This window comes from Aegilops tauschii, chromosome 4 (genome assembly GCF_002575655.3).
Source record: "Aegilops tauschii subsp. strangulata cultivar AL8/78 chromosome 4, Aet v6.0, whole genome shotgun sequence".
NCBI classification, from domain to species: domain Eukaryota; kingdom Viridiplantae; phylum Streptophyta; class Magnoliopsida; order Poales; family Poaceae; genus Aegilops; species Aegilops tauschii.
The window spans coordinates 509,094,004-509,118,530 of NC_053038.3; the positions used below are offsets into that span (position 1 = coordinate 509,094,004).

Consider the following 24,527-nt stretch of genomic DNA (forward strand, 5'->3'; position numbering starts at 1 on the left):
TTGGGGCTCGCGTTTCTACCTAAGGAGATAGACGATGCACTCCTTAGCACGAAATCAGACACGGCTCCGGGGCTGGATGGGTGGCCGGTGGCGATGTTTAAACACTTTTGGCCATTGCTGCGCGACCCCATATACGATGTGTGTAACGGCTTCATGCGTGGTTTCGTGGACATCGCTAGGCTAAACTACGGCGTGCTCTCGTTAATCCCGAAAGTGTCTGGGCAGACAACATTCGCCAGTACAGACCCATCGCGCTCATTAACGTACCGTTTAAAATCTGTGCCAAAGGCTGCGCCACAAGGCTCACGCCGATCGCACACCGCACCATAAGTCGTTCTCAATCTGCGTTCATACGTGGTAGACACATTTTGGAGGGCCGTTAGCTTTGCAAGAGACCCTTCACGAGCTTAAGCGCACGCACGAACCTGCGATTCTCCTCAAATTAGATTTCGAGAAGGCCTACGACCGCGTCAATTGGGATTTCCTCCGTCAGATTCTCACCAGTCGAGGCTTCTCGCCGGTGTGGGTGCATCGAGTCATGCAATTGGTCTCGGGGGGCCAAACTGCGGTCTCGGTGAATGGAGAAGTAGGGCACTTCTTCAGGAACAAGCGCGGCTTGCGCCAAGGCGATCCCATGTCACCGCTCTTGTTCAATTTTGTCGCCGACGCGTTGGCGGCTATGCTGCGGAAAGCCATGGAGGCAGGGTGTAACGCCCCGGATCCGATGCGCCAGGTGTCTGCCAGTTATTCGCTGTCCTTGCCTTGTCATCTGCTTGCGTGTTGCATTTTTGCCACGTCATCATCTGCATTTCATATCATGTCATCATGTGCATTGCATTTGCATACGTGTTCGTCTCATGCATCCGAGCATTTCCCCGTTGTCCGTTTTGCAATCCGACACTCATATGTTCCCCGGCGCCCCCTTTTGCCTCTTTTCGTGAGCGGGTGTCATACGTTCTCGGAATGGACCGAGTCTTGTCAAGTGGCCTTGGTATACCACCGGTAGACCACCGGTCAAGTTTCGTTCCATTTGGAGGTCGTTTGGTACTCTAACGGTTAACCGGGTAACCGCAAAGTCCGTTTGTGTGTTGCAGCAAAACCCCCTTTTCAAACAGCCCCAAAACACCTCTAAGTCTCCGCCATGCTCTCGGTCATTCGATCACGATCGCGTGGGCGAAAACCGCACCCCGTTTGGACTCTCCTAGCTCCCTCTGCCTATATATATGTGTGCCCTCCCGAAATTCGCGGATGAAACCCTAGCGTCTTCCACCTCGCGCCGCCGGACAAATTCGTCCGCGCCGGACATGTCCACCCGCCACCTCACTCCAGCCAATAGCAAGCTGCCACGTCGCCTTCTCCGCTGCCTCAGCCAACCGGCGCGCGCCACCTCACCCCGCCTCTCTCTCCTCCGCCGCCGCCGGCCCGCGCGGCCCGCAGCCGGCCCGTGGGGCCCGAGTCGCCGCCGCCCGTGGCCGAGCTCCCCGCCGCCGCTCCAGCCCCACCGCCTCCTCGTGCCGTCGCGCCGCCGCCCGCCGGCACCGCCCCGCGCCGTGGCCGCCGCCGCCTCACCACCCACCTCGGCCGCCGCCGCCGCGGAGCCCGTCCCCGCCGCCCGCGACTGCCTCGACCCCGCCGCCGGCGCCCGCTCTGCCGCCGGCCATCGCCCCGCCGCTGCCTGGCCTCGCTTCCCCTCCACTCCGGCCGCCGCCGCTTCGGATCCGGCGAGCCGGCGCCCGATCCAGAACGACCCCGCATTGACTTCGTCCCCCCCCCCCCCCCCCCGAGGTCGTTATTATTTCTAAGTCCCAGATTCTTCACAATATGTGCACTTGTTTGACCTGGTGTAACTTTCTGCTCGTAGATCCATTATGCATGTATGATATGTCAAATTGTTCGTCTCATGATGCTCTTCATTTTGTTCAATTGCACCATGTTCATTAGAGGTCATCTTAATGCCCAAATCTCTGTTGCAAGAGGGCTAGTTGCTGTTATCTTCTGGTTCTTAGCAGAACTTGGTGATCTGTCATTTTTGTATCATTTAATCTGTGCATCTTATGGGCATGAGCTCTACATGTGTTTTGAAGTATGCTATGCCATCTTTCCAAGGGTGTATGACATGTATTTTTGTGGTCTCTGTGGTGACTAGCACAAGCATGCAAAGTAGGCTCCGTAATGTTTCTGATTTCAGAGACAGTAATTTCTCCAAGTCTGTGACTGCTGTTATTTTGTTGCCATGTAAACTCGATGCTACAGTGAGATCCATGCACATTCTGGAGATGTTCATTAAGGATGTTTTGTATCTATTATTGTAATTGATCCATTCCTGCCCTTGTTTGCAATTATGGAGTGCCATAGCATGACTCAATCTTGCTCTACTTTTGCTATAAAATATTTCTGGCAGATTCTTAACATGATATGAAATTTTGCCAAGCTTATTGTAGTTGATCCATTCATGCTATGTTCTCGCTCTTGCCATGGATAGCTTCATAAATATGCCATCTTGCTGTAGGTATGCTTGTTTTGTCATGCATTGCTTTGTGGTGAGTGCATCAAGCTCACCAACATGCCTTCATATTATTGTTTCTGCCATGCTCTGTTTTCTGCCAAGTCTGAAACCTGATAACGAAACTTGCTATGTTTACATGGTTGCCATCATATCTTCTGTTCCTTTTTGACTTATGGTCAGTAAGGGACATGTGTTATATGCTTTGAGTAGATTCATACCATGCCTTTTTTTGCTATGATCAGTTCCTGTAGCATGTTGATTTCGTGCTCTGAACATTGCTACCTGATGCTGTTTCTGTCATGTCCAGTAATTTCTATCAGTCTGTGAACCTGTTTTTTCTTTTGCAATCTTGCCATGTCCTTTTGAGCTTGTTCTAGTGATTTCTGGAGATAGCTCAGTGTTCATGTTTTGTTGTGCTTTACCTGTACATCATGTCCATGCCTTTTGTTTTCATGTTGAGTTGCTGTAGCATATTGTTTTGAGGCTTGCTTTATGCCTAGATGCTGTTTTGGACAGATTGTTGCTATGTCTTGTTTGGAGTGTGTGTTGCACCGTTGCTCCGTTTTGATCATGCTCTAAATGAAACTTGCTTAGTTTTGCATGTAGTCTCATATTATCATGTTGCATCCTTGTGTTGAGGTGTTTGCTTGATGTTTGTATGCATTTTGCATCAATGCCATGTTTATCTTGTTTTGTTCATATCTTTTAGCCCGTAGCTCCGAATCTAATGAACTTTATATGTAACTTGACTAGAATTTCGTGTAGATCATCATGGTGCTGTTTAACTTGCCGTTTAACAACTTCAACTTAATGCTTGTTCAGTTCTGGACCAATTTCGAAATTTGCATATGAGAACTTACCGGATTTGTTATATGTTGTTTCCGGCCTCATTTAAACTTGCCTTGGTGTGTTAATCTTGTATGCATCATCCCTCGTCATGAGTAGCTTCATATAGCTTTGTCATGCATCTTTCTTGGTTGAGCATCATGCCTTGTTCATGTGTGGTGTGTTTACCTGGTTGTGTGCTTCTTCTCGATAGTTCCCGTGTCGTTGCGATCGTGAGGATTCGTTTGTCTTCGTGGCTTCATCTTCTTCATGGACTCGTTCTTCTTCCTAGCGGGATTTCAGGCAAGATGACCCTCACCTTGGATCTCATTACTATCATTGCTATACTAGTTGCTTCGTTCTATCACTTTGCTGCGCTACCTATTCACTTGCTCTTCAAGCCTCCCAAATTGCCATGAACCTCTAACCTTTGCCACCCTTCCTAGCAAACCATTGTTTGGCTATGTTACCGCTTTGCTCAGCCCCTCTTATAGCGTTGTTAGTTGCAGGTGAAGATGAAGATTGCTCCATGTTGGATTATGTTTATGTTGGGATATCACAATATCTCTTATATTATTAATGCATCTATATACTTGGTAAAGGGTGGAAGGCTCGGCCTTATGCCTGGTGTTTTGTTCCACTCTTGCCGCCCTAGTTTCCGTCATACCGATGTTATGTTCCCGGATTTTGCGTTCCTTACACGGTTGGGTGATTTATGGGACCCCCTTGATAGTTCGCTTTGAATAAAACTCTTCCAGCAAGGCCCAACCTTGGTTTTACATTTGCCTCACCACCACCTATTTTTCCCTTGGGAGTCGCTCTCTCGAGGGTCATCTTTATTTAGCCCCCCCGGGCCAATGCTTGTCTAAGTGTTGGTCCGAACTAGAGCCCCTTGCAGCGCCACCTCGGGGAAACTTGAGGTCTGGTTTTAGTTGTACGGATTGCTCATCCGGTGTTGCCCTGAGAACGAGATATGTGCAGCTCCTATCGGGATGTCGGCGCATCGGGCGGCTTTGCTGGTTTTGTTTTACCATTGTCGAAATGTCTTGTAACTGGGATTCCGAGACTGATCGGGTCTTCCCGGGAGAAGGAATATCCTTCGTTGACCGTGAGAGCTTATCATGGGCTAAGTTGGGACACCCCTGCAGGGTATTATCTTTCGAAAGCCGTGCCCGCGGTTATGTGGCAGATGGGAATTTGTTAATATCCGGTTGTAGATAACTTGACACTGGACCTTAATTAAAACGCATCAACCGCGTGTGTAGCCGTGATGGTCTCTTCTCGGCGGAGTCCGGGAAGTGCACACGGTTTATGGGTTATGTTTGACGTAAGTAGGAGTTCAGGATCACTTCTTGATCATTGCTAGTTTCATGACCGTTCCTTTGCTTCTCTTCTCGCTCTCATTTGCGTAAGTTAGCCACCATATCTTGCTTAGTCGCTGCTGCAACCTCACCACCTTATCCTTTTCTTTCCCATTAAGCTTTGCTAGTCTTGATACCCATGGTAATGGGATTGCTGAGTCCTCGTGGCTCACAGATTACTACACCACCAGTTGCAGGTACAGGTGTACGATGATCATGACGCGAGAGCGATGTTTACTTGTTTGGAGTTCTTCTTCTGTTTCTTCTTCGATCAGGGGATAGGTTCCAGGTCGGCAGCCTGGGCTAGCAGGGTGGATATCGTTTGAGTTTCTGTTTATGTTTCATCCGTAGTCGGATGTTGAGCTTATGTTTGATGTATTGATGTATTCTTGCGGAATGTGTATGCCTTTGTATGTATCCCCATATGTTATGTAATGTTGATGTAATGATATCCACCTTGCAAAAGCGTCTTCAAGATGCGCTTCTATCCTTGGTGGGACCTTCGTGTTCCTTTAGGATAGGGTCGCATCTTGGGCGTGACACATGGCACATAAAAGGGGTGTTGGGACACCTCATCCCAGGGGGGATATCACACATGCAATACGCGGACGATACGCTATTGTTGTTCCAACCCGAACTCCATAGTGTGGCCACGGTCAAAGCCCTGCTAATTAGCTTCGAACTCATGTCGGGGCTTAAAATTAACTTCCACAAGTGTGAAGTGATGCCTATGGGTCTGGAGGCGCAAGAAGGTAGGCGCATTGCGGACCTGCTCAATTGCAAACTAGGCAAACTCCCGTTTACCTACCTGGGTCTCCCGTTGGATGCCAAACGCATCACGATCGACGGGTGGGCTCCGCTCTGGACCAAGGTAGGAGGGCGGGTATGTCCGTGGAGGGGGAAGTTCCTATCCTCTGCAGCTAGGCTGGTTCTCACGAACGCGAGCCTCTCCTCGCTGCCGCAATTTGCTATGGGTTTGTTCCTCCTGGCAGAAGGGGTTCATGCCAAGATGGACACACCTCGGTCTCGTTTCTTTTGGGAAGGATCGGGACCCAAACGCAAGTACCACATGGTTAAATGGGCTGCGGTCTGCCGTCCCAAAGACCTGGGAGTCTCGGGATCACAAATACCAGAATCTTAAACATTGCACTTATGTGCAATGGATATGGAAGCTTTCGCAGGGGGCGACAGGTCTGTGGGTTGACCTGTTGCGTGCCAAGTACTTCCCGAATGGGAATTTTTTTGAGGGTGTGGCAAGGGGATCTCCTTTCTGGAACGATCTTCAAGCGGTCCGACCGTCCTTTGCACTGGGAGCCAAGTTCTCCATTGGCAACGGCCGTTCAGCCCGTTTCTGGCTAGACCATTGGGTGGGATCCCAACCCCTTTGGTCGGAATTCCACGACCTTTACGCTCTGGCTGTCAACCCGGAGCAAACTATTGCCACGGCACTTGCCTCTCCCCCCCCCCCCCCCCCCCCCCGGTGATCCATTTCCGACGAGAGTTAACGGGGACAGAACAAGCACACCTAACAGAGTTGCTTGCTCTCACCGAGCCGGTGTCGTTGTCCACGTCCGCGGACACAGTGACCTGGGCCCTAACCCCGTCCGGCAAGTTTTCGGTCAAGTCACTTTACCGTAAGCTATGTCAGGGCCCGTCCTTTCAGGTGCCGAAGGGCTTGTGGAACTCGCGCCTCCCGCTGAATATTAAGGTGTTTTTTTGGCAACTGTTTCGCAATAGACTGCCCACTTCGGCTAACGTCGCCAAACGCAATGGCCCGTCGACCGGCCTATGTGCGATATGTAGCGTCACGGAGGATGCGAACCACGTATTCTTCCGCTGTCCGCTGGCACGTTTTGCTTGGAGCGCCGTTCGTGCAGCGGCCAATACTTCCTGGGACCCTCGGTCGGCCTCCGACCTCGCGGCCATAGTAGACTCTGTACAGGGAGGCAACAAACATGTGCTTTGGAGCTGCATCGGAGCCTTGGCCTGGGCTATCTGGCTCACTAGAAACAAACTAGCGATCGAGGGAATCTTCCCATCACACCCTGCTAACATAATTTACAAATGCAACCTTTTCCTGCAGCAGTGGAGTCCGTTGGGGAGGCGCAAGGATGCTGAGAAACTGAAGCAAGCGCAAAATCGTCTTCGCCATGTCTACGTTTTGGCTAGGGAGCCATCCGCCACTTCTATGCCGTGAAGTGGCCCTTTTGTCACGCGAGCGAGCCTGCGTACTCTATGCTCTGGCTTCGGGCCTTGTATCTGCCTCGCTGCGTGCTTTTTTTTGGCCTGTTTTAAAACTCTTGTGACTCCGCGTCGGCGTGGCCTGAGCCTCCGTGCTCGTATTCGATGTTCTAGGACTCTGTTTGTGATGCTGCCTTAGTTGTGGGCTTTATTAATTTAAAGCCGGACGCTTCTAGTGTCTTCGTTCTAAAAAAGAAAATTGTAAAAAAAAAAAAACCATCTTACTTCGGATGAGGCTGGCCCGGCTCGCGTTCAGGATTTCGAACGAGTGGTTGCTGCTGCTACTGGAGAGACTCTGCTAAACCGCTGCGTGGACATGGATGGCGCTTGCTTGGCACCAACAAAAACCTGCTCCTCCTCCTGTAGGTAAGGTATTCCGAAAGAGACTTGGCCATGGCAGAGAAGCAGCAAGAAGGATCGAACGTGGAGGAGGGGAGCTCCAGGGCTGCGGGGAAGGTCGTCTGCGTCACCGGCGCCTCCGGGTATATCGCGTCCTGGATCGTCAAGCTCCTTCTCGATCGCGGCTACACCGTCCACGGCACCGTCCGGGACACCGGTGAGTCAAGTCTGGAGCATCTATCTATCTGTCCACTCATTCGTTGGAAAGCCTATCCTCCCACGTGCCCACACTTGCTCTCCCACGGTAGTACCTGTTTTTGCTAAAATATTTGCTAAACTTACGGTAAGATCAGAGATCCAACTCTGATCCTGAGCTCAGATGCTTTCGATAAACAGTACATTCGAATAGAATATTAAAAGATTTCTAAGAAATATTAAGAAAAGCGCACCAAAGAGGAGAGACTGCGGTGGCTTGCGCTGTCCGATGGCTGTGTGTCCGGAAGGCCATCGATGGATCTGTCGCCTCGTTCTGGTGGTTGGCCGCCGGTGGTCTCCCCGAGGTGCGGTTGACTGTGGTGGATCTGGCCTGCGGTGGTCCGGATTTGGTCACGTGCGGCGGCGGGCTGCAGTGACTCTTGCTCTGTGGTGGTGCAGGGAGCAGCGATTCACAGTCTACCGGTGCTCCTTGGAGGTGGTCTGCTCATTTGGGCGAAAGCCACTGCTCCTGCCAGAGCCGGCGATGGTGACGCCCGCGGGTGCCGCTTACCTCCTTGGGGGCATCGTTGTCATGGTGACTCCCCCTTCGAGGCTCCTGGGGAAACCCATGTTCCTGGTCTGTCCGGAACGGCCGATGGCGGCGCTTTTCGCGTCGCATTCCTTTCTGAAGGCATCAGCTTGGTCGATTGTGTGGTGGCTGCTCACTGCGGGTTGGACGGTGGTGGTGGCGCGGCCGGCTTGCGCTGGTGTGCTCGAAGAAGCAATCCGGGTGTAGACTCGGCTCCTTGATGCCCTTCGGCTTCGCCGGCGGTGCCGCTGTTGTGATGTAGACTCGGCTGCGTGTGACTCTTCGTCTGGGTGTGGACTCGGTCGCTCGTTGCCTTTCGGCTGCACCAATAGCTTTGAGGCGTCATGGATGGTCTCGGTTGATTGAAGCTCTTCGTCTACGGTGGTGTTCTCGTGCGGCTCAGGTTGATAATGGTTGCTCAAGACCCTCTCATGGTTACCGTTGTGTTGCGGCGAGCTTGGTGCTCTTTGTGTTATCTCGACCCATCTTTGCTCAAGGATGGCGCAAGATGCCTCTCAAACTGCTATTCGTTCCGTTTTTCTGTGACGGAGCCCCAGTCAAGGTTCGTGTCTGGGATGACACTCGTTGATTGTGGATGCTCCTGAGTTGTGCCATGGGGCCGGTATGCCCGCCGATGCGTTCGGCTGTTTGCAAAGTCCTGGTATTGTGATCTCTCGACGACCCCCACATCCACTTGTCTCTCATGGTGATGGTCTTATGTCTGCCAGCTAGGCCGTGCCTTGTACGGTTTTCGGCCCGGTTTCCCTTATAAACAGGGTCAATTTGTTAAGTTTTTTGATCCGGTTTTCCTTATAAACTGGATCACCACTCTGGTATTCTGCCCACTTTGAGTAATATATTCAGGTGGGGAACCCCTCCCCTCCCTGATTCTCACAAAAAAAAAGAGGAGAGACTCTGCTACGTGCTTGCAACTTTTCGTGCTTAGATGACATCCAAGGATCTCTGAGTTTTTTTTTGTACCGAGCTCTGAGCTCCACGGATGTCACACCTAGAACAATCTCTTATCTTTCATGCATAAAAAAAAAATCAGATTTTCAAATTGTTTTTCTTAATTCACCGTTCACGTGGATGCAAATGCACCAGAGCACCAAAACGCCGCTCTCCAGGAAGGTAGGGGCGAGACACATGGACAAGCTAGCTAGCTATATGTAGTGACGGTAGCAGGGATGAATTAACAGTCATATGCATTGCAGTCTACTAATATGATCTATCCATCACTTTTTTCAGCTGACCCAGATAAAACATGGCACCTGCGTGCTCTTGATGGAGCAAACGATAGGCTGCAGCTGTTCAATGCAAACTTGTTAGAAGAAGGCTCTTTCGATGCTGCCATTGACGGTTGCGAGTGTGTCTTCCATGCGGCTTCTCCAGTTTTCTTCACTATCAAAGATCCCAAGGTTAATTACTAATGTGATATTTCTTTGCATATTTAATAAACATATTTTCACTAATCATATTCTCTCATATATATTATAAATATCAGGCTGAGTTACTTGAAGCAGCAGTCAGTGGAACACTTAACGTTCTGCGTTCCTGCAAGAAAGCTTCTGTCAAAAGAGTGGTCATAACATCGTCCATGGCTGCTGTTACCTTTAACGGGAAACCAAGGACCCCTGATGTAATTGTTGACGAGACATGGTTTTCAGTTCCAGAGCTATGTGAAAAGCACCAGGTAACTACACGCCTTTATTAATTGTCCCAAAACTATTTGCGGTCTTGGTAATTCACTGCCAACTGATCTTGTTCTGCTAGTAGCATTTATGTCAGAGATCCATGTGGTTTCTTTTCTCCATAAAGGACGTTTTTATTTACTCTAATATCGTATCAAGATGATATAGTCAATGCGAGTTCACACCCAGCCTTTGCAGAAAGATGCACAACCGATACAACACACAAGGTAACATACAGAAAAATGGGTATAAAGCCGGCCGGAGCGCCCATTGATAGACTGCAAAGCCATGTAGGGTAAAAATGTTGTCGGACATCTTTCTCCCCACGCGCATAGGCCACCTAAATAGTTGGAATAGCAGACCATGCCCAGAGCCAATGTGCACATGCACTCATAGGTAACTTGCAACACAAACGAGGACTTTTTTGGGTTAAAATCCACATCATTTCTAGCCAAAGCGACCAAAGTAAAGCCGCAACCCCTCACTTAGATAAGGCTATAATGTTGTTACTAAGGCCACATAGTCAAGTGTCAAACATATTCAAGACAGTATGAGTGGATAAAACTTAGAGATCACCTCAATGATTGATCATGTAGCATGACCAAACATGCACTGAAGAAAGATATCTCTAATTGTTTCTTTTTTGACAGAGTCCTACGTGGTCAAGTAACATTTATATTATTATTTTTGTGAAAATTAATATTCATATAGTTGATTCCATCACTACTAAGCAACTGCAGTTGCGAAACAGCCTATGCACGGGTCCATTGGGGGCATGTCAAACTCGTTCTGAAGAATATATACAACTTTGTAATCAAATGAACGTTCCGATGGATACTTGTTCACTTCACTAAGAATCCCGCGCCTGCACTTATCAACATGAGCATATCATTTTACATCGGGATAAGCATTTGATTTCTTGTATCGAACATGTAAGTTTAATTAGTTGTGATTTTTGCCTTGTAGAAGAGATTTCGTGCTTTTGTCAATCTAGCTTGACAAAGTGGAGACAATACTCAAGTTTCTTGCTTTGCTTCATTTCATCATCTTTTATTTATCCTTCTCAAAATCTTCTTTTATTTATATTTGAAAATATGCATATGGGCCATATATAAGAGTTCTCACTAAAAAAAATTCCTCAACTTTGTTCTCCTTCAGCAATGGTATGTCTTGTCCAAGACCCTTGCAGAGGAGGCTGCGTGGAAGTTCTCCAAAGATAATGAACTTGAAATAGTTGTAATGCACCCAACAATGGTCATCGGTCCCCTGCTGCAGCCTACACTGAATGCTAGTGTTGAAGTAATCTTAAATCTAATCAATGGTACGTGGTTTGACCCATTTTTTGTGTTATTTTCAAAATAAAACACCAATAACTAATCTTGTGGTAACACAAACAAGATAAAATGCATTTAACGCATATTTATGTCAAGATAAAATGCATTTGACACATATTTTCAAAATAAAGCTGCCGTGTATTATGTCATGTTAATCCTATTAATTTTTTAATGGGGAATCTTTTAAGCACTTCGAATACGGGAAATACGTTCGATCTGTTTTGGTTACGGTACTCTTTTTTTCTTCTCATTTTCATGTAGGGTCATCTTCTACATACCCTAATATTGCCCATGGATGGGTAAATGTAAAAGATGTGGCACTGGCACATATCCTTGCATATGAAGTTCCTTCAGCAGATGGAAGATATTGCATTGTTGAAAGAGTTGCTCACTACTTGGAGCTTGTCAAGATCATAAGCAAGATGTATCCGAACATTCCACTCCCATACAAGTAAGTGGACATTCTTTGCAAGCAGTCTCTCAAATAATGCCCCCGTGCGTTGGTTAAGCGCCCCGGTTGTATGTTGTACAATGCTGGATATTCCTGTTGTTTATTTTAAATATTTTTTCAAGTGACTAAATATAATTAAAAAATGTCATTCCACAATACTACTATAACACCACCATAACTGCTAAAGTGGTTCATTTGCATAGCTCAGTAAATATTTTGTTTATTTCTTCTTCGCAGGCGTGGAGATGACGAGCCACTTTTTCCAACCTACCAAGTATCGACGGACAAGATAAGAAGCTTGGGTGTCGAACTGATTCCTCTCGAGACAACTATTAAAGAGACTATCGAGAGCTTAAAAGAAAGGGGTTTCTTTGAATTCTGAGTCGAGATATCAGTGGAAATATACAAATAAAATGCTTATGTTTATTTGATGAGGTTTAAATCCCTGCTATACCTACTCTCTACTAATTTAAATGTTACACTTGTTGTCTATGATGTCCCAGTTTATATTTACAATTCTATACCTCCACACTCTAGACCACCTTGGCTTGCTTTTCTCAACAACTTAATTGTGCATAACCGTATTTGATTTCCTCGATAACTGAATGTATGCATCAGAACACTTGTGCAAGTGCGTCGACCACGTCATGTGCACACACACAAGTTCTCTGACGAAGAAAAGCATGTGCACATAACGTCACCCAACTAATCACCTTATCTATGCTAGTCATCAACTCAAGTACATGCAAATGATATAATGTGTCCGATTGGTGTGATGATGCACTCAGAAGCATCCATGCTTAGAACAAAGAGTAGTGCTAGGCGCCCGACGTTTTTTCACAATACCTGGCTGACGCTAGTTAACCACCGTGGATCAAGTTGCCACTTGAAAAATGAGACACGGATCATAGTGTCGTGTGCAGGTTGGGCCTAAAAGGTTGTGTGCATAGACATTCCGTAGAACAAAATTACAGCATGCCATTGGATTGATTATCGGACATAAATTGTACTCCCTCCGTTCCAAAATAGATGACCTAACTTTGTATTAACTTTATACAATAGTTAGTACAAAGTTGAGTCATCTATTTTGGAACGGAGGGAGTACATAGAAGTATCATACGCACAGACGTTCTGATATATACTAGAAGTTGCTCCCTCCGTTCCTTTATGTAAAGTGCATTATTTTTGGCACGGTGATCAAGGCACATAATTATAGACATGTTACGATGAAATTACCCTTGGCAAATTTGTTTGTTAGTGGCAAGTAAATCAGTTAGTCCAGTAAAGTAAGCGATACATGCAATTGACGGAGAAATACTTTCTTTCTTTTGCTACAAGGAGAGATACATACAATCAGGAGAGAGATACTTTCCCTTTTTCTGGAGGGCTAACAAGGGATTATGAGGAATTAGAAGAAATGCACCTTACATTCTGGAATTTTATCAAAAAACAAATACACCTTATATAAAGGAACGGAGGGAGCAACTTCTAAAAGATGGCTGCAATATGATAGTTAGCGCAATAATTCATAAGGTTGTTGGATCAGTGTTAATTTATGATTCTTGGTTCTGTTAATATTGACAACCTTTGACTTGTGGCCCCTCATTAAACTTAACATCAACTGTCCCTTCGCAACAACACTAGTTGGGCGGGAGCTATTGCTAAAAGCGCATCCAAGACAACCATCTAAGGACAGCGAAAGCCAACCGCAGACGAGACCCAGGAGAGAGATAGAGGTAGGAGAAAGGGAAGGAGCGAAGGGGTGCGTTTAGGTGGGAGAAACGTGTGGCTAAGACAACGCTATTAGAGATAAGGAGAAGAGGGATCAAAACAGTGACGGGCCCACATAAATGTGGCGGTTACTCGAGGCGACCAACGAAACACGTGGATCGGCCAGATGATTGATACTCACTTTGTCCCGTAATGTAAGAAGTTTTTTGACACTAAAGGCGTGCACCGTCCAACCGATGCCCGAATGTACATGGTCTGTTGGAGCAACCCAAACGTCATCCATGCCATGTCAACGTTGAGAGGGCTCGAGGACGAGATGGACTACCCACAGTCAGTGAGTGGCTCATATTTGTACATTACGCTTTTGCCAGAACGAACGACCCCGGTGACCCGCCGCACTTCAACGAGACTATACTACTACTCATCTTCTCAGGCGGAGCATCTGCTGGATATCTTGTCCGAGCCTCATGACGTAGATTGGAGTTGTGGAGGGGATCGCCATGGAGTTTACGACGCGATGTCGTCCTGCTGTGAACCACAAAGTAGAACGTAAAACAGAGAAAGACCCCCCCCCCCCCCCCCCCCCCGCGCGCGCGCATATAGAGAGAGACTACGTACATCGATGGAAACTTGGGTTCAAACGGGTGTTTAAAGGAGATATACTGTATTAAAAAGTTAAGAGTGTGACTAGATCCCACTCGGCTGATACTTAACCAAGTCTCTCTGTGACATCATCATGTTTAAATACAAATAACATATAGAAAGAAAAAAAACTAAAAAGAAATTTTCACAGATCTACATGTAAGATCTAAGGAATGTAGTAGCGACTGAGAGATAACTAAGTTTGAGTCAACTGAGATTTTGCCAAATAAAAAAACTTAAGGGTGTGACTAGATCTCAGTCGACTAATACTTAACCAAGTCTCAGTCTAGTGACATCATCTTGTTTAGATACAAATAACATATAAAATGAAAAAAGAACTAAATATAAAAAATGGCATGGATCTCTATGTAAGATCTAAGGAATATAGCATCGCCTCGGACATAACTAAATCCAAGTAAACTGAGATTTACCAAAATCAAAAAGTTAAAGGTGTGATTAGACTCAGTCAACTGATGATTGATACTTGACCATATCTCGGTCAAGTGACATCACCATGTTTAGATACAAATAACAAATGAAAAAGAAATGGGAGAAATAACAAAAAAAGAGTAAAATTTGCATGGATTTTTGTGTAAGATCTAAGGAATATAGCATCACCGAGACATAACAAAGTCTGAATCTATTGAGATTTAACAAAATTGAAAAGTTAAGGGTGTGACTAGATCTTAGTCGACCGATACTTTAACCAAGTCTCGGTCTAGTAACATCATCGTGTTTAGATACAGATAACATACAAAAAAGAAGAAAAAACTAAAACACGGATCTCCGTGTAAGATCCGAGGAGTATAGCATTAACTGATGCATAACCAAGTCTGAGTCAACTGAATTTAGCAAATTAGAAAAATTAATTATTGCTAGACGACCGTGCCCTTCCATTTGAGGAGGTACATTCTAATCTTCACCGTTGATTCAACTTATGATGTAGTGAAGCAATAAAGCGAAAATAAACATGTCCCCAGAATTCCCTCCAACTAAAAGAAATGAACAATTGAATTGGATTGAGTTAATCAAAATTTACAAATACTTGTTCATTGCTCCACATACAAGACACATCAAATGGAACCTGTGGCGCACGCATTGGGAATCAAAAGAACGCAAACAAGCAAAGAAAACATAAACTAGGCATTCTCCATGCTGTCATGGCGGCTGGCCTGATCGGGATTCCTGGGCTGGGCCTCAACATCGTTGCCACCTCCAAAGTATTTCCTCGGCAGTAGCTTCCTGGCCTTGTTAAACACGATGTCGAACGACAACAGCACGTGCAGCGCAATGAAGACGACCACGACGGCTACGAGCGCGATGACGTAGGCAGACGTCTCCCAGTCCCTGCAGCTGCCGACGGCGTACGCGCCAAGCAGGCCGAGCAGGTCCAGCACCACGGCGGTCTGCAACGTCCGCAGCGGCGCGCCGGGCTGCTGCTTCTTCACGGTGCGCTGCAGCAGCAGCAGGATGACGACGACGGAGGCCACAAAGGAAGTCGCGTTGCAGTAGAAGAATGCTTGGTACCGTGCAGCGTTGAAGTCAAGCAGGATCGGGTTGCCGGCGACGGTGGGCGGGTGTGCCGACGGGGACGACGACGGGGACAACGACGGGGTGTCGTCGTCACCCCACGTGCCTCCGGGAGGCGCGAGACCCGCCTGGTACGTCACGCTGGCCGCGAGGATGCCGAGCAACATCAGGTACTTGCGCTTCAGGTACCTCTCGCTTTCCCGTTTATCTTCGGCGGTGATCTCCTTGCTTTTGTTCTTGCGGCCGCCACCGCCCGGCCCCGTCGACAGCGTCTCGAACAAGGACCACTTCGGAACCCATGGCAGCTCTGACGAACGGACTCGGTGTGCGGACACGTAAATTATGATCTGCAGGAAGAGGAAGGCGACCACGGCGGCCACGAGCGCAAAGACATAGATGGAGGTGCGCAGTTTCCGGCAGCTGCCTGCAGCATATGCGCCCATGAGGCCCAGCAGCCCGGTCATGATGCAGACATGGAGGGCGTTGCTCCGAATGCCCCCCTTGGACAGCGTCTGGTTCACCAAGAGGAGAATGACGGCGACGGACGCCATGAACCCCGTCGCGTTGCAATAGAAGAACCTGACCCCGTAGTAGTCGAGGAGGATTGGGTCGCCGGCAGTGACCAACTTGTTCCCGTTGCTCTTCGTCCAAAACCCACCCGGTGGGTTCAATCCGGTCTGGTACGTGACGGTGGCGGCGAGGATGGCAAGCTGCAGCAAGAACTTGCGCTTCCTCTCAAGGTCGTCAGGATTCCCGGACCCGGGCTGGGAAAGGTTGAGGCACCCAGCAACCTTCATGGACAGGCTTTGCACCCATTGAACCAGCTTGATTTGGCGCCGCTTAGCCGAGAACGCCACGACCTTGGCGATGGAGTAGACGAAGACGGCGACGTAGATGGTGGTGGTGGTATCCCGGCAGCTCCCGGCAACATAGGCGCCCATGAGGCCGAACAAGTCTAGTATCATGACCGTGTTGAGGGCGGCGCGCCTGACTACGGCGCCCCAGCTCAGCTCCTTGCTCTGGACGATGACGATGACCACCAGAGACGCGACGAAGGCCGCCGTGTTGCAGTGGTAGAACGCCTTGTACCTCTTGGGGTCCATGTCATGGAGAACTGGGTTCCCCGCGGTGTGCCCCGGACGCCCTTCCGGCCAGACGCCGCCGGGCGGGCTCAGCCCTGCCTGGTAGGTCACTGTCGCGGCCAGCGTCGCCAGCAGCAGCAGAAGCGACCGTGACTCCTCCACATTCTCTCCAGGCTTGGCAATGCCGGCGTCGGATGTCCCCGTTTCTCCTCCTTGTTCTTGCGGGGCATTAACAATAGCATTCTCCGGCAGCGTGTCCGGCTCCGGTGGCGGCTGGTTCTTTTCCCTATATATAGGGACAAAAAAAGGGAATGCCTAGAATTCATTTAGATGACATATAATTTGGTCTCATTCACGTTGAAACAAAAACAGGTACAACCCACGTCAGCACACATTCAATGGCTATAAAAGGTGAATGAGTATCTCATCTAGATGAGTTCTAGCAAAACTGACAAAAAAAAGTGGAGATGAAGCTCGCACTGTATGTGTAGATCAACGGGGTGTGAGCTTGATTACATTTACGTACGTGTCTGGCGGCGGCAGGTCGGCGCAGGTCAGTATGCGGCAGATGCGTCGACGGCATTTCGTGAACATGCCCTTGGTGTGCCCGGCGATGACCACCTGCAGTAGAATGTAGAGGAAAACGGCGCCGACGAGGAATATGATGTACACGGTGGTGGTGATCCACCGGCAGCTCCCGGCGGCGTACGCGGCCATGAGGCCCAGCAGCTCCACCAGGACGCACACGGGCAGCGCGTAGGAGCTGGCGAGGAGCATGATGATGGCGAGGGAGGCGACGAAGGAGTTGGCGTTGGCGTAGAAGAAGGCGTGGTAGCGGATCTTGTAGGGTCCGTCGTGCAGCAGCGGGGCGCCGGCGCGATGCCCCGGCCTGGTCTCGCTCCAGAAGCCTCCCGGCGGCGCCAGCCCCGCGCCGTACGTCAGCGGCGTGGCGAAGGTGGCGAGCAGCAGGAGGAACTTGCGGCGCTCCTTGAGGCGCTTCTCCTCCTCGGGGCTCCGCCAAGCACACGAGTCCACCGGTATTTTCTTCCCACGCGTTTCCGCGTAGACGTGGACGGCGACGTAGGCGAAGACGAGGCCGAAGAGCGCGGAGACGTAGATGGAGGCGAACACGTTGCGGCAGCTCCCGGCGGCGAAGGCGGCCATGAGCGCGAGCAGGTCGAGCAGCATGGCGGAGCGGAGCACGGTGAGGCCCACGCGGTTGCCGCTGATGCGCCGGTCCAGCAGGAACATGATGACCACCAGCGACGCGACGAAGGCGGTCGCGTTGGAGTAGAAGAAAGCGGTGTACCGGCGCGAGTAGGTGTGCACGAGCACTGGATCGCCGACGCGGAACGGGTAGACCGCGGGCGCCGGGGCTGCCGGTGCCGGCGGATGCGGGTGGACGGCGCCGGCGCGGTACTCTGGCTCGTTGCCTCCATCCTCGGACCTGATGCCGCCCGGCGGGTTGAGGCCGGCCACGTAGGTGACGCTAGCGACCAGCGTGGCGAGCAGCAGCAGGTACTTGCGCCACTTCCAGAGGAACTCGATGTCCTCTGTCGGCTCCGTCGCCATGATTGCCGGTCGGGAATACAGTCACTAGGTAATGTATACTCCACTCCTATATGCTGTGCTCGTTCCGCGAATGGTGGGTTCATGGCGATGGAGTGTCCGTAGGTGTCTTCTTTTGGAAACGAATCACTGAAAGGCACAGGTTGCTTACACATTGTAGCTTCCCATAACTCCCTCTCCGCGCACAAAGAATGGGATGCTCACTCAGATAAAGCTCAATTTGGCGAGAAAGCTACATCTACAGGGGATTTGTAAGGGAATGTACGGACAATATGACATGGCAAGATTTGGTTAGAGAAGAAAAAGGAAGGGGCCCCACCCAGTGAAATCAGTGGGGGGGGGGGGGGGGGGGGGCATTTATGGAGTTAGAGCATCTCCAACAGCCGCGCCAAATTAGCGCCGCGCCGCAAAATTGCCCATTTTAGCACGTGCGCAATCGGTATGCTGGTTCCAGCGGGCGCGCAAAAACTGCGCGCGCGGCATATCTAGTTCAGCGCGCGGGTTGAAACTTCATCGCGCGCCGCTTATTTGCTGCGCCCGCTCCCGCGCGCTCGCTTGCAACTCACCCCCCCCCCCCCCTCAGCCGCGGCGCCGCGCCGACCGCGCCATCCGGCGACCGTTCCGGCACTTCCCCGACCTATCCCCGCGCTGCGGCGGCTTCTCCGCCCCCCTCTAGTCACCGCCGCCCCTCGCGCGCGTCCGTCCTCCGACGAACAGCGCCCGGGTGCTCGCTGCCGCTCGGCGCCCGCAAGGTAAGAAAAATCTTGCAAGCCCAATTTTGATTTGCACAATGCTCAGGCGGCTGCTAGAAAAGATGTGGAGAGCGTTTTTAAGATTTTGCAAGCCCAATTTGCTATTGTGAGAGGACCGGCTAAATTTTGGGATCAGAAAATGCTTTGGTACATCATGCACGCTTGTGTGATCATGCATAACATGATAATCGAGAATGAGCATGGCCAAGATGTAGACTACTCTCAGTATGAGCTCTTGGGACATCCCGTGCGAGTGCGACGGAGGGCTGAAAGGGTGGCCCGTTTTGTTGCCTCCTATCATGCCATTCGACATCCCGCAGCGCATAACGATCTTCAGAAGGATCTCATTGAGGAGTGGTGGGCATGGAATGGACGACAAAGAGCATCATGATTTATACGTTCGATATTGTATTGTTGAACTATTTGTTGTGTTTATTGCACTATTTGTTGTATTGAACGATAAACTGTTTGTTTGAGTTGTAATAACGAAATTGAACTATTTATTTTGATTTATTTTTGTTTGTGTTTGATCTTTTTGCTTCTGTTTTTGGAATGCATATGTTGTTTATGCGAGAGTCGTGCGCGCTGCATTTTAGCACGGCTGCAGGAGCCAGCGCTGCACACCGCGCCAAATCAGGCGATGGGCGCGCGGCAAAATAGTTTTTAGCGCGCGGCGCGTTCGACAGCTGTTGGAGATGCTCTTATTATGGAAGGCTCCGTACAATCTCTATAAACCAGATGTGGATGTAGCATTATGGCAATTTATCCTTCGGGAAATACTCTTTGATTTCTGGGTGTATATATACCTCATATGAGAAAAAAAATGAACAAATAAAATAAAAGACAAAAAAGTTTAGAAGTTTTTTTAGAATAAACTTAACTTTTTTTGCACCAATACTCCGCCCATTTACTTATACGAGGTCACTATGGAATATACATTTGCATCTATACAAGGACACCAACAGTAATTGAGGCAAAATTAATTATATTTTTCCGTATTAGCAACCTGTTTAATACTTGCATGCATGCAGTCATAATGACAATCAACTACTCCTCCACTCAGTTTCCTTGCATGCATGTGGCGTATTAATGATCCTAGTAAACGTAGAGAAAAACTAAATTGTAAAGCAGGCATTACCTTAAATTTTACATTGGTGCATGTAATATGAGTTTGTGGCCTTGTATATAAAAAAGGAGGGAATATGTAAAATTTCACGAATAAAAAACCTGCGTTGACTTCATGAAAAAAAAATGAAAATTATTGCTATTCTAGGCCTTCACACTATTTTGACCAGAAATTTTGTTTTTTCTAAAAGAAGTAAATGGGAGTATTTCTTTTTGTGGTTTTTTTCTACATGATTTTATTTTAGTATTTGTATAGGGAGAATAAGAAGGCGGTTGAGCCTTTGGATCTTCATCGGGTGGTGGAGAGCAATTTGACTTAATGCCCATTTTCCAAACGCATATCAAATAGTTGTAATCGTTTAATTTTTTTTCCTATGGTAGGATCATGTGACACTATTTAAGCATGTCACAATAGCTAGATGTACACGAAAGTAAAATAATTTCTAATCAGTTTAAACATTAAACAGTACAACCATGGATCTTGATGCAGGATGTGCTTAGGCTTATATATGCATGTAATTAAGATCGTTGCCAAGAGATGGTGTGTCAACTCCAATATGGTAGCCTGGGGGCGTGCAGCATGCATGCATGCAGCCTGGGTCTAGGTGTTGGGCATGTGTTCGTGAGCATGCACGCATGCAGCTTGTGTACGTACGTGAGTGCGGCGGTGAAAAAGTGAATGATCCCCAATTTTATTCAGACAACTGGCACATAGCCAGTCTCATAGTATATAAGAAGAAAAAAGAAAAGAAATTACACAGATCTTCATGCAAGATCATACGAATATAATACCGACCGAGACATAACCAAGTCCTCTCTGAGCAAATTATACTAGAACACCGGATGTTTATTGTTCCATTAGGTCGGCCCCTTTCTTCTCTGCCAGCTGCTTGAAAGTAAGAGGCATGGTAAACTGCGCCGGGCCATGGAAGAACGCCTCGGCGGCCATCTTAGCGGCCCGCTGTGTCGCATGCACCCAGTCCCAGTAGACGTAGCCATCACGGTGGCGGCAGATGTTCGACGTCGGCAGGCAATCGCCCTCCCCACCGAGCCTCCCGCTCCCGCAGCACGCGCTGGTCGCGCTCACGAAGCCTGCAGCCTGCGGGTCGGCGATGAGGACTTGCCTGTGGGCGAAGCCGTCGGCGAGGGAGTAGGCCAGGCCCGGCAGCCTGGGCGCTAGGTCGGCGAGGAAGGACTCGAGGGCGCCATTGAACCCGGCCGCGAGCTCGTTTGTGCCGTCGTTGCATGCGCCGGTCGCGTCGTCCGCGCGGGCCATTGGGATACACCCAGACAGGCCCGCGTTGATGATGCCGACCTTCCTCGCGCCCATCATGTACAGATCCTGTGCATCGGAAATCAGAAATGGTTGGTGCCCATGATTAAGCATGTACTGATACCTAACGTAGCAGCTGGCTGATCTTGACATGTTGTCGCCTACGAGAGCTGGAGTGATAATGCAGCATCGATGGATGTTCAACGAGGTAAATAACTGTACTAGCAGGTTGCTCATGCCCGCGCATGCTTAATTACAAGTTACCGTGATGGTGGCGGAGTAGTTGGAGATGAGGCTGCCGTAGAGCGCGGCCACGTCGCTCTGTGTCGCCGACTTGTTCTTCGCCGTGACGAACTGTATCAGGTCGTTGCTGCCGATGCCGATGAGGAAGAAGGATTCCGCGAGCAGGTCGGTCACCACGCCGGAGCCCAGCTTGGCCTCCATCGCCGCTCTTGTCGAATGGAAGTATTCGACCTGCTTCGACAACGGGATGTTGTTTCCGGCGCCCTGCATCCGGCCGGCCACACGCACGGGCACGCCAAGTCAAATGATAATACATTGAAAGTTGCCAAAGGATAGCTTGGAAGTACGTATAAATCAATTAATCAAGGGATTAATTAGTACTCCTCCAAAGGATAGCCAGTAGTACTTACCGTTGAATCGAGAATCCCAGCTCCTCCAGATGCATAGCTTACGCCTCTGAGGAGAGCAGTCCGGATCAGACGACGATGCGATTTCAGCGACAGATAAGCCGGGGGGCTCCTCTCGAACCCCAGATTCTTGGCTGCATCCACGAGTAACATCACCAACTAACATGTCTTTGCTTTATACCAACAAATGATATGATCGATTGACGGACGTACCAATGAAGTCGGCCACATTGTAGCCATTGCTGAACCTTCCGGTGGGCCTTGGTCCTCCGGGTCCAGGGAAGTCGACGCCATGGAAGGGCTTGTTGGCCCTTGGGACACTGTTCCCCGGCAGGTAATTGTTGTTGCCCACGTCCAGAGACGAATCCCCGAGCACGTAGACCGCCGGCACAGCTCTCGTAGTCTTGCCAGGCCGGAGACCGGCGAGAGCACTGAGCACCATGACAAGGCCAGCAACAACACCCTTCATTGACTGCAATTAAGGTAGGTAATGGCAAGGGGAAACTGCTTATATTCCCAGACTAGTAGTGGTCAGCCCAACGTGCTTGTTTTGATAGCAAATCTTACCGTTGAGTGGATACACTGGTAGAAAAAAGCCCTTTAGTCCCGGTTCGCAAAGGCCTTTAGTCCCGGCTGTGCAACCGGCACTAAATATGCGCGACTAAAGACCCCCTTTAGTCGCGTCTCTTACGAACCGCGACTAAAGGCTTTAGTCCCGGTTCTCGTGGCTAACCGGGACTAAAGGCCCGTCCACGTGGGCGCCAGGGGTCCGTCGGGGCGGAGGACCTTTAGTCCCGGTTCTCGTGGCTAACCGGGACTAAAGGCCTCCTCCGCAGGTTTAGGGTTTTAGCCCCCCTAAACCTGGTTTCTTTTTAATTTGTAGTGTTTTATTTCTTTTATATTTTATTTTGTGTTTTATTTTAATTTTGATGAAGTTTCAGTACACATATTCTACGCTATTATATACATGCATATGAAATTTCAAACAAGAAGAATTCAAGAGGAATATATAATATATATTCAATCTCGGGTGACCATATACAATTTCGAACAAGTTTCCATACACAATTAGGATGGATGACCATATACAACTTCGAACAAGTTTCAATCTCGGGTATACATATAAATTTCTTCGTCCTCGGTATAGTGTTCTCCTTTAGGAGTGATGACTTCCCTCATGAAAAATCCTGCTAATTCTTCTTGAATTGGTCGGAAGCGAGCTTCTGGACTAAGCCTCCTCCGCAAGTTATCCGTCGCGTTCCGCACGCTATCCGATGCCTTCCGCTCAGAGGTGTGTCTCCGGATGTTCTCACAAATATAGTATCCACATAGATTGGTCCCCGGTGGCTGCTTATCCACATTAACTAACCTTCTAAAATCTAGCTCATGTTTGAATTCACCGACAATTTCTTCTGAGAACCGTCTCCAAACCCTACAGGGCAAAGAAAATTAAATGAACAAGGGAGTTATTAGTTACTTGATATTAGGAAATGAACGAAAGAGACCGATCGATATAGAGCTCAAATGATTGAAAATAATTACTTTTGCAGCATTTTTCTCATGTCGCCCAACGCTTTGGATCCGAATCCATAGAGTCCATGATTAGAACTCTGGAGGTGTGAAGTTCAATATTTAGCAGAATCCAGTGGAACCTGCGGACACGTTACATGCACAGTCATGCATAACTCATCGATTAGACATACCTTGCATGGAGTAAACAAAAGAGAATGGGCACAAGAGAGAAACACTCACCCAAAATGGTAAGGAAATAGAATATGACTTTTGAGTTGATGCTTTCTAAGAAACTTGTACAAGTCTTTCTCCACGTCTTCAGGGTGATTTTGTAACACATGTCCATTAACGATATGTGGGTCAATGAACCCAACATCATGGATGTTTCTTATTTTGCATTCCCAAATCTTCAATATGCATAATAGCGTACGCAACAATATAGTTAGGACAATATATATATATATATATATATATATATATATATATATATATATATAGTGCAGGCAATGAAGAACGAGATGAGGTAGAAATAAATCACTTACAGAACGTAGCAACTCAGCATAGATTTGTCGAGGTCGCGCAGATTGAACAGCTGGAACAATTCACTCATATGAACTTGTACAGAGTACCGTTTGGTGTGATGCTCCTCTGTAACATCCGCATAAACATATTCTTTGCCGGCCCATGTTATGAATTGCTTGTACCAACGTAGCAGATTTCGCATTTGTGGTGGTAGACTCTTTTCCCGCGCAGGCTCGACGAGAGGCCCATTCCGCACATATTGTAATGCTATCTCACATACTGGCGCATCCTCAAGGCCTAAGAAGGCACGAAGAGTCAAACCCATCTCGGACGCTTGTTTCATGGCACTCGCTACAGTCAATCCAAGTGCTGCCGCAGCTGCTATGATCTCGGGGTCCTCTTCCGGACCGGCTTTCACTATGAGCGGGGGGATCGATTGTTTCTTCTGCATCCCGAGCTGGTCAACTTGTTTCCCGCTTTTTTTACGTTCTTCTTTCTCCTCCTTCAATATTTTTGCTTGCCTACGAAGTTCATGTCCATAGTCGTCAGGCATATTCAACTCGGCTTGGGACGGTGTCGTCAAAAAATCCTTAGCCCACTTCTTTTG

At 48.6% G+C, this 24,527-nt stretch overlaps 3 protein-coding genes across 3 annotated transcripts; 1 reads left to right on the top strand and 2 right to left on the bottom strand.

The window, feature by feature from the left end:
- The first annotated feature begins 7,184 nt into the window (after nucleotides 1-7,184).
- On the top strand, nucleotides 7,185-12,022 carry LOC109782890 (phenylacetaldehyde reductase). The gene is made up of 6 exons (XM_020341525.4): nucleotides 7,185-7,489; nucleotides 9,305-9,474; nucleotides 9,561-9,749; nucleotides 10,906-11,068; nucleotides 11,343-11,532; nucleotides 11,770-12,022. Exons 1-6 carry the CDS (start codon nucleotides 7,327-7,329, stop codon nucleotides 11,912-11,914), a joined length of 1,020 nt encoding a protein of 339 aa, XP_020197114.1. The 5' UTR covers nucleotides 7,185-7,326; the 3' UTR covers nucleotides 11,915-12,022.
- Nucleotides 12,023-14,007: 1,985 nt separating this feature from the next.
- On the bottom strand, nucleotides 14,008-18,111 carry LOC109782886 (uncharacterized). The gene is made up of 2 exons (XM_020341522.3): nucleotides 17,044-18,111; nucleotides 14,008-16,803 (listed from the first exon to the last, which is right to left on the bottom strand). The coding sequence occupies exons 1-2, from the start codon at nucleotides 18,087-18,089 to the stop codon at nucleotides 15,045-15,047; spliced, it is 2,805 nt and encodes a 934-aa protein (XP_020197111.1). The 5' UTR covers nucleotides 18,090-18,111; the 3' UTR covers nucleotides 14,008-15,044.
- Nucleotides 18,112-20,631: 2,520 nt separating this feature from the next.
- On the bottom strand, nucleotides 20,632-22,374 carry LOC109782888 (GDSL esterase/lipase At5g37690). Its single transcript, XM_020341523.4, has 4 exons — nucleotides 22,100-22,374; nucleotides 21,890-22,020; nucleotides 21,501-21,743; nucleotides 20,632-21,305 (listed from the first exon to the last, which is right to left on the bottom strand). The coding sequence occupies exons 1-4, from the start codon at nucleotides 22,353-22,355 to the stop codon at nucleotides 20,811-20,813; spliced, it is 1,125 nt and encodes a 374-aa protein (XP_020197112.2). The 5' UTR covers nucleotides 22,356-22,374; the 3' UTR covers nucleotides 20,632-20,810.
- Between the last annotated feature and the right edge of the window lie 2,153 nt (nucleotides 22,375-24,527).